Genomic DNA, 17,232 nt, shown 5'->3' on the forward strand with positions numbered 1-17,232 from the left:
CCTAAATCCAAATCCGTTTACTAAATAAAAAATTCAATCCAAATCCGTTCCGTTAACCCGGCGGATAATTGATAACTCGATCCAAATCCGTATCAGCCGGATTAACGGATACCCGATCCGCTAATTCAACCCGTTTATAATTTAAAATTTTTAAATAATAATATTAAATTTATATCATGATACCTCATAAGATATTAATAAAATATTAAAATAATATGAGAAGTATCACAAAAAGTAGAATTATGTACATTATAAAAAATTCTTAATGCTTCTTGGAATCTTGAGTGATGGACTGTCCCTTAGATTTCTACAAAAAAATTGTATTAGAAATTCTTCATATTTTATATTTTATATTTTTCAAAAATAATAATATATTAATAAAAAAAAACATTTTATTATTATGAAAATGGGCCGGATCATTAACGAATCGGATTGACCTAAATCCGTATTTGACTCGTTAAATAAACGGTTTAATAGATTCGGATCATTAACTGATCAACCGATCAAAATTTTCGATTCAAACCCGTCCAATAGCCACGGATCTGGAGCGGGTCCGGATCAAAATCCGGCCATTTACAGGTCTACGTACCATTGTGGGTACTACCACTACCTTCTTGTATGTCTATGTCCTTAAATGACAGCGGCAGGGTATGTAATGACCTATTCTGACTTGTGATGAATATATTATTTCGCCCTGTGGGCTTGATTCAAAAAAGAAGGATTGACAATTGTGAGTCTATCAGTTTTGATGTATTGCCTTCAAAGGAAAATCAACATCTGAGGTTTAATATATGATTTTATTTGGTTGCTTTTTACATTAGTTATATATATATATATATATATATATATATATATATATATATATATATATATATATATATATATATATATATATATATATGTATATATCTTCTATTCTTAGGAGAAAATCCTTTTCCTTGTCATGCTATCTTTTAGGAAAAATCTATTTCCTAATAAAATTCAGTCATCTCAATGGAATTTAATGTACTCAAGCTGTTAAAGGGAGTCTTTCTTATACATATATATTGCACAACCTTTCAGATCATATGGTATGCTTACATAAAAATGGTCTATGCATTTGTCATAAGAACGAGTAAGCTTCATTAGTGCTTGCTACTTTACATGTTCCATGTTGAAGTCAATTAGACAATTAGCAAGGAAAGATCTTTCTTAAATCATTCATATCATATTGTATGCTAAAGTGTCTTACGATCGAGATTAGTTGGGAATCAGATGTATGCAAGCACTGGAGTTTTGAAGGCTCAATAGTCGCAGTCAGCCCTACTCAAATCGTTGAGATAAGTATAAGAACTTCTAGAGCCGGTGAACAAGTTAAAGAGAAAGATCTTCAACCAGCTAGAGTGAGTCTAGTCGAGGTCAGAACTATCCATATTGGTAGTAAGTTCATTTTGTTATTTGTTTACATTCATATAGTGTCTGATTAGTAGTTGGTCTTCAAGGTTAAAGCCCGCAATTGTTTCTCTCATCGTGAGGTTTTACTACGTAGCAATTATTTGTGTTCATAATCTTTAATTTCCTGGTTGTTTCTGAATGTACGTTTGTTATTTAACTTGGTTTTGTTTTGTGAGTTGCCTATTCATCTCTTCTTTAGGTCATTTCTAGTATTTTTATCATGCATCAAAGCAGGTCACTAGATATCTAGAGAGGTATGTGGGTAGCCTAGGACGGATCGTGATAGAGAGCATTCGAGTCATCAATTGAAATCCAACCCTTCTTCAATCGGGAAGATTATGCTCAATGGATAGTCATGATGCAAGTCTTCTTGCACTTACATATATATATATATATATATATATATATAAGATGAGCATATCTAGACGTACGTAGTTGAAAATGGGTGGCAACATCCAACAAAAAAATATTGAGCCTAGATCTATCGGAGGCAATATGTTCATGTTACAATCAAGCGTGTAAGTCGTTATTTGTTAACTTATATGTTGAGAGAAATTAAGCATTCAAAGAATTTAGAGAAGCCTATACTTAAACATGTATTATACAGTTTTAACTTTTAAACTGTAGGCACTTAAGTATTTCAATCTTGGAGTTAATTGAAAAATCTCTTCTCGCCACCTCTCTCTGGTGGGTCTCCGTACCCTTTTCTCTTCCTTAATTTGATGGTGGCGGCGGGCTTTGTGACGGCGGCTCCGGCCAGCTCCAAGCATCGTGGTGGCCGCGGCTACTCCTTCCCCCCTCCTCTTTTTCTGTCTATGGTGTGCATTTGTCAGTTGTGAGACTGAGGCCTGATTAACTGTGGGATTGAGATCTACAGCTTACCTTCTAGCCTAAGCTGATGGTTGGGATGACTTGCTCTATAAATACAAATCCTCTTTTTGCCGGAGGCCATCACAATACCAAATCTGCAATTCTAATCATCTTCTGCAATTCCATAACTGTTTCATTCTCTCGCACTCACTTTCTCTCTTTCTCTATGAATTCAATTTCTCTCGAAACCCTTAAAACCCAATTTTTCAATTCAGAGGCTTGATGGAGGGATATCCAGTTGGTTACCGGTTTTACCCTATCGACAAGGAGCTCGTTGATAGAAGCATTATATACGACGTTATAAGTGTTAAACTTTTTACATTTTACTAAGTTATTCTCTTATCATTATTATCTATAACTAATTAAGTTTAGTGTTTTTAGGTACATTTGAGCTTACAATGCAGGAAATGAGCTAAGAGCTGGAAATGAAAGAAATGAAGGCAAGGAACAAATGAGGTGCAGAAATGATCAGAAAAGGACAAATGAGGCTTTCCCAATTCTACTAGAAAAATGAATCCCTACTGAAATAGGAATCCTGAGTCAACTAGGATCAAGCTTGGGGAAGTGACGAAAATGACAAATAATGGAATCCCAGTTGGGCAAGGAAACCCAATTCTGCAAGGAAAAGGAAACATAATGTGACTAGGAGTCCTTGTAGAATAAGGAAAGCTCAAGAAGGTTTGGGAAATGTTTCTAGTGAAGAGTCTTTATTGGACAAAGAAACCTGTTGGCATAAGGAGTCCTGATAACACTAGAATACCTGAGATTGATAGAAAATCACATGACTCAAGATTGTTCATGAATGTTTTAGAAGGAATGATGATTGCGGCAAAGAGAGAGAGTCCTGATTCTATACGGACTTCGTGACGTCAAAAGAGAATCCTCATGAATATTGTCACTTTTATGTCGTGGAAATATAAAGAAGAGTCTAGAAGATTCCGACATTTATGAGGAATTTGGAAGGTAATCTACTTTGTGTGCAATCAGGAAAAGAAATAAAAGAGAATATTTATCAAATAAGGTTCTCTGATACGTAAAGATTACAAGGAGGACGAAATCCTAGGTAGATTCATTGGAATTTCGGCAACAATAATACTTAGAAGATTTAAGGTGGATTTGTACTTTCTTTGATAGATTTCTATTAGTTGGATGATGCAGAAGAAGAAGAGAAAGACCAAGAAACTAGCCCTAGCCGTGCACTATATATAGGGGACCGTACTTGAGACGTTGAATAATCACTGCTAAATCCTGAATCAAATTCGCAACTCTTCCCCTTTATTCTTTCAAAGTTTTGGCCATCATTCAAGTTTCAAGTTCAAGAAGCCTTGAGCATCCTACATCAACATCCCTTGCCATGAGCCATATCAAGCATCCACCACCTTTGAAGATCCTCTTGCGTTCTTGAAGATTTCAAAAGTGTAACCATGACCATCTCTATTTTTGTTTTTGGTTTCTAAAGCTTGTAAAGCAATTCAGATTTTTGTTTTGTTATTTTGGATGTTTTGAATTCTTGTTAGATTAAAGTTTATGTATTCATTTTTAGTTTTCAAATACCTGAAGCATGTTTAACGTTTCAGGATTTCTTGAACAGAAAATTGCAATTTCAATGTGTCTACCATTGTTTGTTGATTTCGTGCTTCAATCTCCATGCGGTACAATAGCTTGAAATGGCCCGTGTGATTTATGTGCTTGGAATTCCCCCACTGGTACATGAGATGGGAGTCTCATTGCTCGTTACTTGGACTTACCCGTTGTAAAAGTTGTTTTGTTGACCGCTGGTTGACTTTGACGTGTACCTTAACAACTTTTTTCTCTTGATCAAATGACTCGTCAATGGTTGAAGTGAACTTGACTATTTGAAGTCCGAAGCTATATTAACTGTCGTCGATTGTAGGTGCTCTTGTTGTGGGGACTTGATGCACCAGGCTTCGAGCCTTGTTGGAACCTCATATGGTGTAATATTAACTGTCGTCGATTGTAAGTGCTCTTGTTGTGGGACTTGACGGACCAGGCTTCGAGCCTTGTTGAACCTCATATGGTGTAATAGAATCAAAAGTATGTAATTGACTCTAGATTTTGAATGCTTCTAGGTCTTTAATCACAAGTAGAAAACTTATAATTACTTAAGTAAATAAAAAATGCGCATTGTATGATAGGATTGGTGTTCCAACTTGTTATTTTTGCATTAAATCAATCAAACTTTCATTGTGTGCCTTGCATTAAATCTGTTTTTGTTAGTGAGTAGCTATCGCTAGTAATTGCATGTTTAGTATGATTAACTATGGTGCGTTCATCTAGCTAATTAATTAAGGAAAATAATAAGAACTTTGTATGCGTTCATCTCTGTTCTTAATTGATTTCTTTCAACTATATGTTTTGATTTGTAACTTATGTTCGGAATCCTTGTTAACGTTTTAATGGTGGTTAACTAAATCTCTATTATCTATGTTCATCTATCTCTACTTTGATTCTTGATTTGATTTTGTCATACTTAGGTTAGATTTTAATTAAAATACATGAAAACCCCTTATATTGTAATTTTCGTGAATATCATATATTTTGTTTATATTATTTTATTTATTTCTCACATGTTTGACAGGAGTTTATCCCGTAAATTCCCGGCAAGTACGATCCCTACTTATTTTTACTATAATTGCAGGGTTATATTTTGAGCATCATTCCGTGTGTGTCACTCGTGACTTTGTATCTCCACAACAAAGCCACTCTGGGTGCCCAATTTCGGCCGAATGTTGTCTCTGATTGTTCAGAGTTTTATGGTCAAACCAAGCCATGGGTCATCTGGGAGACTTATGGTTATTTGAAACTCATGGAGGGAGAAGCCCTCTACTTGTTCACAAAGAGGCACAAATTGAGTTCCAAAGGTAAGCACTTTGACAAGAAGGTCAGCTCCGGTACTTGGAGTGCCTAATATTCTAGAGAGGCCATGGAGAATAATGGTGTTGTTGTTGGGATGAAAAGAGAGTTTCGATACGAACGTGGTTGCAATTCTAATCAAAATAATGCTTGGCTTATACAGAAGTTTGAGATCGATCGGCAAGAAAGATTCTACTGTGCTTTGCACCTCTTGAGGAAAAAATTATTGCTCAGAGAAGGAGTATCCGGAAGAGTAATCTTAAGAGGAGTACTGGGTTTAATGATACAAAGCGGAAGAAGAACCCCTCTGATCAATACAAACCCAAAAGTGCAACTACCATGAGTAATGCTAATTATGATTATAATCAACAAACTGATGGTAATGATGGTGTAGTGTTTTCTTATCAGAATCCAGGTTCTTTACAGCTGCAGATGGTTGGTCATTAGCAACAATAGTTGCAAATTTTGGTCAGCAAAGCAGCAGCAGCTCAGTTGGTGGTTGCACTCATAATTCTTTAACCGTTAAACAAATAATTTTATCTTCGTTCAACATAACCTGCATGATCCACTCCAAACTCTAGTTGCTTATACTTCATCAATTATAATAAAGTGTGTGTATACTAATGAACTAATAAGAAGTTATTGTATGTGTGGATGATTAAAGTATACTTTATACATGTTTTCATCATCAAAATATTCATGTTGCATGTCTATATGATAAGAGTTATGACACAATTGCATAATGTATTTCTTCTCAAATTCAAAAAATTGTTATGAGTTGTCGTGATATTGTGCATGACGTCAATTAACAATGAAAATATTTCAAACATCTGATTGATCAATAATACTTAACTGAATGATAGTTGTGTACTTCTGTGAAGCTTTGTCTAAATTTTTATTTTGTACCATGCATGTGAATCAACTTCATAATTCATAAAGAGGTCCTTATTGGTGAAAATAATTTGTCAAGAAAACGTAGGCTCTAACTTCTTACATGTGTGAATGGATCTTAGTGGTTTACTGATGTTTGAACTAAATTGGCTTTGAAAGCAAAAGCAAAATTTGAGTTTATTTATGCATTTCTAGAGTATTACATAGTAAATATTTCTCATTTGACCCATAATCACTCTTAAACTTTCAACTATAACAGCTAAAACTCAAAAATGTTAAGAAATCAAGCTATTTTCAATCATTTTCTTTTTTCTTTTACATAAATTTCTATATATGTTATAACTCAGCCATACTTAACAAACGATGGAGGCTAAAACTTTGTTGTCTCTAGCATTATTTATTGAAGTTGATTTGCTGATGTCATGATATCAAGACTGCTAGTTAGAGAATCACTATCAAAGTTTGTACTTTTTCAAATACACATGAAGTCATCATAGTCTTTTGTTGCTCTTATAAGAAATTTTAGGTAAGATTGGTTGAGACTCACTGAGAACTAACTTCAACATTTTCTTGTATGACTTTACAATAATGTTGAATTTCAAGTTGTTAATTCCCTTTGCATTAACCTCGCCCTGGGGGATAAAAAGTGATGTTCTAAGTTCTAACTACATAAATGGTCAGCCAAATGTAATCCTACGTTGTCTTTTCAATGAGCTTCTAATTCAGGGGATGAATCACTTTGTTTTGGGTTTTGTGGTCTAATTGTGATTTCATCGCCTGACAAAATTGTTTGTGTGTACTTGTCTTCTTTTATCCAATGAATTAATTAATGCTCGTTTCTCTCTTTTGAAAATTATAATCCACTATATTTACTCTATACATTACTCCAAATCTTGGGTACATAACTAATTTGTCACCAACTTTTCCTACACATGTAAATTAGAAAAGTGGAAGTCAAAATAATGATAGAACGATGATTATGAAACTGTTAAAAAAGCATAAAGAGTGGTGACTATTTGTGAGTGACTAGAACTCTGATCTCATTTTTTCTGGTCAAATGTTTTAGAGTAAGAAACCTTATAATATTTTTATCTTCAACTTGTTGGAAAATTATGTACATTTGTACTTTTTACTACGTATAAAAATAATTTCTTTGCCACACAAGTTAATTAAAGTTACACAATATTTATGCAGTCTCTTTAAATTCAAAATACTTAAGGCTGTGTTTCGATGCGGTAGTTGTAGAAATTTCAAATTCTGGAATTTACATCTCCATCATATATATATATATATATATATTTAAAGGGCCAAGGCTCCTGTTAGTTTGGAATTGTGATTGATATCCTCTCTATGTTATTATCAATATTTGGATGTTACACCGAGGGAAAATTCTAGTATATGTTGACATATGCCATACATCAAGTTTTTTGAATATCTTAGACCGTTGGATTTAATTAAAAGTTGAATATATCTGATGGTCAGGAATATTCAGTGGTGGTGACCTGCTTACCAGGTAGCATGTATAATTTTTTTTTTCTTTTTCAAAATTCTGAATTACATATCTACAATGAAATTAAAAAAAAAAAAAAACCCTAGAATTGAAAAAGAGGAGAAGACGAGGAAAAGAGGAAGAACGACAGTTTGTTCTTGTACAAAGCGAGAAAACAAAACCCTTTCTGTTTCATATAAATTGGATGATGTGATTCAGGGTTTGTGTGATTTGAATTGGATGATTATGTGCAATATTGACCAGGATTGAGGAGGCGCCACAGGGAACAAAGTGAAGAGGAGAAAAGGAGAAGGAGGAAGAGCGCTGAAAAGGAGAAAAGGGACGTAAGAACTGGTTCAATTTCTTCAGTACAAATTTTTCTTTTGCTCTGATAAAACCCTAAGTTGAAAAGGAGAAGACCGGAGGAATGAAGAATTGCATTGAGGAATGATAGATTTCCCAGTATTCGTAAGTTTTCTGGTACCCAAATCTCTCTCTCTCTCCAACCATGCCATGAGAGCTTTGATGAGGTCATGATTTATTGTTTATGATTCTCACAATGAGTTCTTGCAGGTTGGACCATCTTGGACTCTTGGTTACTTCCAAAGGACTTTTCTTTTCGTGTGTCATCACATACTTTTGAAGTAAGATTCTTGCTGTTCTTGAATCTTTTTTTTTTAAGTTTAAGTAAGCGTTTTATCACTGGTCAGATCAAATAAGAGAATATAACTGTGGGAGTTAAAAAGATGAAATGGGACTGCTGTCTCCCATGTTTACAGTTCTCGTTGATGGTGTTACTTTCTCATACAATACCATAGGCAAACCTTTCTTCTTCAGTTGAGAACTTGCGTTTGTCGAAAATGGAAAGTGGATGATGAATAGATTGGTAGAGAATTTACTCTGCAGGTGTATCATCAACAGATTTCTTGTACTCTGGCTTAAGCTCATAAGTACCCTGGTTGGTTCCCCTTTTGTTGTATACACAGAGCTCATTTAGTATCTCTTTCAAGAATTGCGCAGGTTGATCAGTCTCTTACACAAGCTGCTTCAATGCCCAATTTGGTTGTCTTTCAAATAACTTGAACATTATATCCTCCAGTTCCCCACGATCCCTTCTAGTCCTTTTCACATCTGATTGTTTAACTGGTACAGGTTTCTTCTCATCCTTGGCATTGGTAGAAATCAAGCCAATCATACCAGGAATGGGCCTCATATGTACTCCTCGGTCATTATCAATAACCTGCATGTATTTGTCTATTCTTGATCATGGACTTGTTTGTCCTTTCACGACACATCTTCCCATACTCTTCAAAGTTTGTACCATGGGGCTTCATGTCAAACTTGTGCTCTACTTTTCCTTTCACAGCAATCTTGCCTTGATTTCCCTCCGAGAAAACGCACATAGGAATAAAGTCTTTCGACATGTTCATAGAATAATTCTTTGGCTTCATCCCAGCCTCAGTGGGAGCAACCTCCATTTTGAACTGCATCTTCAAATCGTTTTTTTTGTTCTTTTGTTTTTTGTACTTCATCTTCAAATCGTTTTGAGTGAACATTATTTCTTCTGTTCATACTAAGCTTCTGATATTGATTGGTTTGCAATTCTCCTTTCTTATCCTTAAGGTCACAGATTCTAGGTTGGTGTAAGTATTTCATCACAAAACATAACTTTGACCCATGCAAAATCGACATCAGCTAAAATTTAACCTATTAAGGACCCATTTCATAACGTGCTCTCAAATCCAAGCTATAGTTCTTGGTTTAGAAATAGAAAACTCATTAGGGCATAAAAAAATTACTAGTTTTTCTAGTATTCTATTCGAGGATTGGACAAAAGGGTGGTTCTGCTTTTTTACATAAAAAGTGACTGTTACGATGAATGTGAGCATGTATTGTAGTCCAATCTGAAGGTAAAAATTATTTTGGATATTGAAGATTAAATATGATATCTGGGTGCACCTTATTTGTTGGCTTGCAGGTGGAAACTGAGACATCTTATTTGTTATTCTCAAATGCATCTCATCCCACTTTAGTTGAACCAATGTAAATATTATTGAAAAGGAAAAAAGAAAAGAAAAGGCCTAGCTACTGATTCATTTATTGTCATGTAAGAGACAATAAACTAAAATCTTTTTACTTTGATCTTTCATATAAACCAGGAACTAGCTTTCGTTTCACCATCATCTACTTCACAATCCAAAACACCCAAAAGACTCTATTTTACAAATCCCAAACCCTGTTTATTCCTTAAATTGGTCTACTATGTACGTACATATTGTTCCCAGTACAGTAATTTTGTTTTAATAATCCTACAGGTTTCAATTTGATATAGATAATCCATCTAATTATATGTTGCATATTAGTTTGTAATCTCAATCTCTGTAACTTTTTTTTTTTTTCTATTTTAGGCATGGATGGATCATATGAATCTTCAATGTGTAATGGAAGTAACTGTAATGAAATGCAATATAAGGGAGTTCGGTATGATAAGTTGTCTACAGAAGATCTTAAAGGGCAGGAGTTTAAGACTGTGGAGGAAGCTGAATCATTTTACAATGCCTATGCAAAGGCTATGGGTTTTGGTGTTAGAAACGACTACAAGAGATTAAGTATACGCATAACAGGGAGAGTCACTTCATTGCGGTTGGTTTGTTCTGCTCAAGGGAAAAGAAGAGAAGAGTACATGAGTAACAAGAAAAGAGTTCGCAGGCCAAAGAAAGAAACAAGATTCAGTTGTCCATGCTTGTTCAAAGTAAGGTACCGTTCGAATATTAATGCCTATATTGTTGATGATTTCATAACGAACCACTCACATCAGCTTGCACAAGCACATGAGTCGCATCTTCTTCGATCACACAGATCAGTTGAAGATCAACATTTAGCACTGGCCACATCTATGCAGAGAGTGTCTGTTAAGCCTTGTCATACATATGAATACATTGTTGATAGATCAGGAGGTTTTAAGAATGTCGGGTTTATTATGAAGGACTTGTACAACAAGTTAGATTCAAGACGCCGAGAAATTTTACTTGAGGGTGATGCAGAAGCTGCACTTGCATATATGAGAGGCAAAGTTGCCACAGACTCGCATTTCTACTGTAAGTTTAGCATAGATGAAGATAATAGGTTGGCGAATATGTTTTGGAGAGACTCTAATTCTCTGGTGGATTATACTTGTTTTGGAGATGTCTTGGTGTTTGATAGTACCTACAAAACCAATCCTTATGAGAAGCCGTTAGTGTTGTTTGTTGGTTCAAACAATCATTTATCAACCACAGTTTTTGGTTTTGCATTACTCATGGATGAAACGATTGAGACTTACACATGGGTTTTGGAGACCTTTATATCGTCTATGAATAACAAAAGGCCTGTAGCTGTTTTGACTGATGGGGATGAAGCAATGCGAAGGGCTATTGAAGTGGTACTCCCTGGTTGTGCTCATCGTCTGTGTACGTGGCACATAGCAAAGAATGCCCGGAGGCACCTGCGTAAGAACAGTGTATTTTCTGAATTTAGACGTTGTATGTGGGATGAAGTCACTCCAGATGGTTTTGAAAAACGCTGGAATGCTATGGTTAACACACATGGTCTCCACAATAAGGATTGGGTTAAGATGATGTATGAAAAGAGGCAAATATGGGCAGAGGCATTTATTAGTGGCCATTTTTTTGCCCGTATGAGAAGCACGCAGAGATGTGAGGGTATGAATAGCTATATGAAGGGTTATCTGAAAAACGGTGTGAAATTATTTGAACTTATTCCGGCACTTGATAGGGCATTGTTACGGCTTAGGAACAAGGTTGTGGAAGAGGATTTTAAGTCCAATAACTCTAGTCATGTCCTTACTTCTTCACTTCGAAAATTGGAACATCATGCAGGTATTATTTTCACTGATAGCGTGTTTGAGCATCTACTTAAAGATTTTAGGACACATAACTTTATTCATGTCCTTTTTTTTTTTTTTTAACATGGAACATCATGCAGGTACTATGTTCACTGATAGTGTGTTTGAGCATGTACGTAACGAGATTGATGGGGTCGGCGATTTAATAACATCTCGAACTATGGTGTTTGGTTCAAGTCGTGTATACTTTACATCTAGTTACAATAACAACAAGCAAGAGATTGAGTACACGACGGTTTACTATCCTGATGAAAACAATCCTCGTATGGAGTGTTCATGTAAGCTGTTTGAATAACCTTACTATTATATAGAAGCATAATTAGAAGTTCAAAGTTCACCCCCTTTTATATACATCACATCATTATGCAAGGTAAAATCACTACATAAATCACCCCATATATAAACTTGTGTACTGAGACTTGCTTTGAGCTAGTTCCATTTGATCTTGATCTTCATCAGCCTTGGCCACTTTCTTCTTCAAATAAGAATGCCATAAGTTTTTTTATCTCATTGTCTGTCCTTCCAGGCAAATGTTGTGCAATCTGAGACCACCTAACCATCATTGACCCAGAAATTTAATTATCCAAGAATTACTCCTATCAATTTTACAACTGTATTAAAAAGTTGGTAGTACTTGAACAAATGCTTACTTGTTGCCTAACATATGATGAAGGGTTAGGAATGTCTCCCTCTCTTGTTTAGTAAATGTCCCTCTCTTTAGTAAATGTCAGAAACATTATTCAAAACAAAAAAAGAAAACAATAGCGCCATGGCTCTTCAAGTAAGTAGCATGCCTGTGCGGTATGTATTTCAAGCAACTCCAAACAGGGTAAGCCCCCATTGAAATTCCAATTACATAGAATTTGGACCCAATCTGCAACGTGTCGGCTAGTTCTTGAATATCATATGCTTCACTCTAAACTGGGCGTGAGGGATACAGATCACTTTTGCCATAAGCAGCACTGTCAAAGAAGAGAAAATATACCCTTAACTCGTCAACGAGTTCCTGACCATAAATAGAACACAACGAGTTTATGAAATCCTCAAAGCTTAGCTTTATTGGGTCTAGTTAAAGATACAATTGGCAGGCCAACATCAGATTTATAAATAGTATACTAGTTACATAGTATATAATATATGAAATGGATTAAGACTGTGGCAGAGGAATCTAGAACTGGGAAATGACAGAACCATATACAAGAGAATCAAAAAATCCCAAAATAATACATGCTGGTACTTCTGCAAAAGCATTTCGGTCTCCTAAACTAACTTACAGAACACATTGTTCCTAGGCAAACCAAAAAGCAGTCAAAGAACAGATCTAGAGAAAGAGATTCTTAAAGTACTTGTATCTATCTTGAAAAGTAGTCAAAGAAAGAGGAATTCAATACGCAAGTAATGAGAAACTAATAAACTAAAACTAGCTGAAAATTATATCATTGCACAGAAAAGCTAGCCAAACCAAAAAGATTAAAGATGTGCAAATCCAGTTCTTCTAGCTAGCATAACTACTTGGTACAAATCCAACCTCCAGATTTCACATCCGAGCCGGTAGTTGGGCTGCCGAACCCGAACGAAGACCCTCCTCCTCCGAGCCTTCCACCATTGAAAGCCCCAATTTCCAGTCCTCCTCCTCCTCCAAACTTGACATCTCCACATCGCTGACACAAGTCGAGCCTCTGGAAGAAAAAGAAGAAAAACTAGAGACAAAACCAATCCTTATGATGAGGAGAATGTGATGGTGAAGAGAAAAACCAGAAGGGAATATTGGTGAAGTAATGCGTCAGGGAGGGAACAAAACCCCAACGGTTATAAAAACTTAATCAAGTTTGCCTGACAATCAAAACAGTTCATACATTACCAACAATCATACTGTTGACAAATTCTAAATGAAATCCAACCCAGCAACTAAACACAATCACCTGCACTATAAACACAATCACCTAAAAATCAACCCAGCAACTAAATTTATAATGATATACTCTAATGACCAGATAAAACTTTTTCGACTTTTTCATTGGCAGAAGCAGAAGGGAACTTCATATAGATCAGAGGTTTCCCATTCACCAGTGAAAGAATAGCAGCTGGAATACCCCACAAAGATTCTCCACAAAAGCATAGACACTTACTCTATATGATTATCCAAACGGAACAACTCAAACCCAGATTTATAATGAAATCAATTGGAATCATACCTTCAAATGGCCTGCTGCGAATCGAACTCCAATACCTTCAAATGGCCTGCTGCGAATCGAACTCCAATACCTTCAAATTGACTGCTGCGAATTGAAATCACTACCAGATTTCAAGCCAAATCACTACCAGAAACCTATAACTTATCTTCAAAGCTTTACTGGACCAAAGTTCATTAAAGGAACAAAATTTCAGAATCACATTCAAAAACCAAAGAACTAACCAAAATCAACTCCAATTTACGGAAAATAAACTGCAAACATATACCAAAAAGCCAAAAATACCTAACGAGCGACAAGATTTCGATTGCTAAACAGAAATCGAGTGTGACAAGCAACTGATTGCTAAGCAAGAAGTCGAGAGAGCACGTGTGATTGGAGGAGGTATTTGGGGCTGAGGTGTTAGGTTTTTTGATTTGGGTATTACGGATTTTGGGCCAAGATTGGTTTCATAGGACATGAAACAGGATGTGAGAGGCTGAGAGAGAAGGATGACGAAACGGATGGCGAAGGTACGATTCAGATTTGGTTGTTTGGTGTTTGGCATGTTTTTCGATCTGGTTTTTGAGGGTGAGAGCGACTGGAGGAGAGATGAGGAAGTAAAAATAGAGAAAGAAGAAAAATGACAACAAAAGAAGAAAAAAAGAAGAAGCAAATAATCTGAGCGCCTCTGACCAAGAAGAAAGAAGGAAGAAGGACGCTGGAAGAGAAAGGGAAATAGAGAAGGGTGATTCTAGTTGGACCTCCAAATTTGCTATTTGGACCTCTCATACTTAGTACACCTCTAATTTACTTTTTAGAATACTTGAAAAGTTAAGTATACCTCCTTATTTTTACCAAAACACCCTTGAACATGAGATACAACAATCTGTTATTCTACTTTTTATCTCTATCTTCAACCACGAGAAGAAAAATGAATCAAAATCACATGACATTGCTTTCTTATGAGTAAGTCTCTCCTCCACCAAAATTAATCAAATGGTTGGTTCTCGATCTTGATATGTTGTTGGAACCCCTTTGAATTTGCTAAAAAAATTGATTTCAAAGGTATTGGGTTGGAAGATCGAGTAATAACTATATCATAATATTCAATTAATTTAGTTTAAGAAAATTCCAAATCAAATTGTTTTGAATTTACCTTTGTAATAAATGATGGGTCATGTATAGAAATTATTTTTCTTACTTAATTGTTTTGAGTAAATTATAAAACTATATAGGCAATATAAGGAAATATCGGGAAAAAAAAATTTAATTAAATGTTATATATATTTGGTTGGAGGAGGTAAGAAGAGTATTTATTTATTTACTTACTTAATTTTTCATTTTTCTCTCTTTGTCCTTATTTGTCTTTTCATATAAGTTGACAAAGTCAATTAATAACTGAAAAAAATTAGAGGTCCAAATATCAAATTTGGAGGTCTAACTAGAATCACCCAATAGAGAACCCCAATCCTCAGTTCGAAAAAAAAAAAAAAAAAAAAACATAGTTAATACTTCATTATTACAAGTTTTCAGATTCACTTTACTAATAAAACAACGAATGTGTTGCTATAATAGTAAAACTTCATATGTTTAAGTAAATTTGCAGTGAGTCATTTATGGTGTAATAAGGTTGTTTATTTTGTAACTACTGTCCTTTAGGAGTTATTTACTTATTTGACAATGTTTTTTCTAGATTTTACGGCAATTGAGGTCCAAAGTAATAACCAAGGTTGTATTTGTGGTAATTCTTCAATATTACAAGTTTGACAACAAATTGTTGTAGAAGTAGTAATCAAACTCTTATTTGTGGTAATTTTTTATATTACAAGTCTGAGAACCATTTTACTAATGTGACAACGAATTGCTGTCAAAGTGGTAAAACTTTATGTATATATTGTAAATGAGGCGCGAGTCCTTAATTGTGTATTAAAGTTCTATATTTTGTAATTTAATACTTTTCTTGTGTAAATCTCATCATCCATGAGAGAATTACTCGTTTGACAATGCATTTTACTATAAATTACAACAATTGAGGTATAAAGTGGTAATTATGGTTGTTTTTATGATAATTACATGAAATATGATCCATTTACAAAAAAAAACGATCCCTTTACCAATGCTACAACAAATGTTTTGTTTATATGGTAAATAATCATATTAGACCTAAAACTTTTCAAGTCTTTATTCTTGTAATCCAGTTGTTCTTTTTGTAACTAGAGTCCTTTCTTTTGTAAATTATATCATCGATGAGGCATTTTACAACAAAATACGACATTGAACGTATTTAGTGATAATTATAGTTGTAATAAAAGTAATTACAACATTTACGATCTTCATTACAAGTTTTTGAACGATTTACATATAAAAGAATAAATGAGTACTTAGTATGATAATTTTTATTTTTTTTAAGTACACATGTCAAATTATAAGTGGATAACCTGTTGACCTGTACAACAGGTTTCTCTAACTAATTTAATTTAATATATATTAATTAAAAAGTTGATGTATGACAAACATCAACACACCTTAGACTTCCCCTACACCGAGAGGGACATATTGATCATTTTAAATATCAGAAAATTATAATTTTTGAGGTTTGGATGTTATGTGTATAGGAAAAACGCCTATCCAAACTTTCAACACTAGTTTTGCAATTCCAAAATATAGACACAATATATGGCTTTTGTAGCAACATCTGTAGTATTTCTTCAGGCTCGATGATTGTTATTATTTTTAGACAATCAAATCTGGTTTTCTCCTCCTCCTCCTTCTTCTTCTTCCTTCTCCTTCTTCTTCTTTGTTTTCCTTTTCGTTCTTCTTCCTTCTCCTTCTTCTTCCTTCTTCTTCTGCAATTTTTTTTTGTCAATCCATGAAGGATTTGTCCTTACAAATTTGACCAAAATCACACTGACTAACGGGAGCTGTAACGGCATACACCGATTTTGGGTCGAGATTGTAGCGTCATGTACCAAAGTTAATTCTTTGAAACCTAATACATCGAACTTCAGGACGACCTATATGTCATGTACCAATCTTAAACTTTTTCCCCTAAGAAAAGCATATATATATATATATATATATATATATATATATATATATATATATTATGTCGACTATGTCTTCTTGAATAGTTATGAAGCGTCATTGTTGCAATAATTATTTTGAGTTGTGTAATGAATTGATAACTAGGCATGTCTTTTAAAATCTTTATTTTTTTTCCATGCTCCAAAAATACGCTTAGCGCCTCTCCTAAAAGCTAAGTTTGTGGTTACATACTTGTAGGTTCGTCGCCGAATTGAAATTGTGGAAGATGATACCTCATTTGTGGGTAACCAGCATCCACAATATAATATTTCCATGTCAAAATAAAATTGTGAAAATATAATTTCAATTTTAATTTTGAAGTTGCATAATTTGAGTCATTATCATTGGGAGGTTTAGGAAACTTCAAAGCATCATTCCTCCTTATAGATGAGAGAAATATGAAAATATTACAGAACATAACCAAGAATCACACATACGTACAACCCTAAATCAATATGTCAAAAACAGAGTTGCTTAATTCAAGCGACTGACTTTTTAGACTCATAAGAAAT

At 34.5% G+C, this 17,232-nt stretch overlaps 1 protein-coding gene, 1 long non-coding RNA gene and 1 pseudogene across 7 annotated transcripts; 1 reads left to right on the plus strand and 2 right to left on the minus strand.

Annotated features, from left to right (window-relative positions):
• The first annotated feature begins 7,687 nt into the window (after window positions 1-7,687).
• LOC133732930 (protein FAR1-RELATED SEQUENCE 5-like) lies at window positions 7,688-11,757 on the plus strand. Its single transcript, XM_062160541.1, has 4 exons — window positions 7,688-8,026; window positions 8,132-8,202; window positions 9,967-11,436; window positions 11,543-11,757. Exons 3-4 carry the CDS (start codon window positions 9,969-9,971, stop codon window positions 11,755-11,757), a joined length of 1,683 nt encoding a protein of 560 aa, XP_062016525.1. The 5' UTR covers window positions 7,688-8,026; window positions 8,132-8,202; window positions 9,967-9,968.
• Window positions 8,253-9,438, minus strand: LOC133733114 (uncharacterized; annotated as a pseudogene).
• Window positions 11,734-14,372, minus strand: LOC133732931 (uncharacterized). 6 transcript variants are annotated; one of them, XR_009857388.1, is made up of 4 exons: window positions 13,940-14,372; window positions 13,658-13,815; window positions 12,113-13,162; window positions 11,734-12,014 (listed from the first exon to the last, which is right to left on the minus strand). It is a non-coding gene; the product is annotated as an uncharacterized LOC133732931 (long non-coding RNA). The 6 variants fall into 6 exon arrangements; XR_009857387.1 differs by having other exon boundaries at window positions 12,113-13,295; XR_009857384.1 differs by having other exon boundaries at window positions 12,113-12,468; window positions 12,991-13,815.
• Between the last annotated feature and the right edge of the window lie 2,860 nt (window positions 14,373-17,232).

The sequence above is a fragment of the Rosa rugosa genome, chromosome 2 (assembly GCF_958449725.1).
Source record: "Rosa rugosa chromosome 2, drRosRugo1.1, whole genome shotgun sequence".
NCBI classification, from domain to species: Eukaryota; Viridiplantae; Streptophyta; class Magnoliopsida; order Rosales; family Rosaceae; genus Rosa; species Rosa rugosa.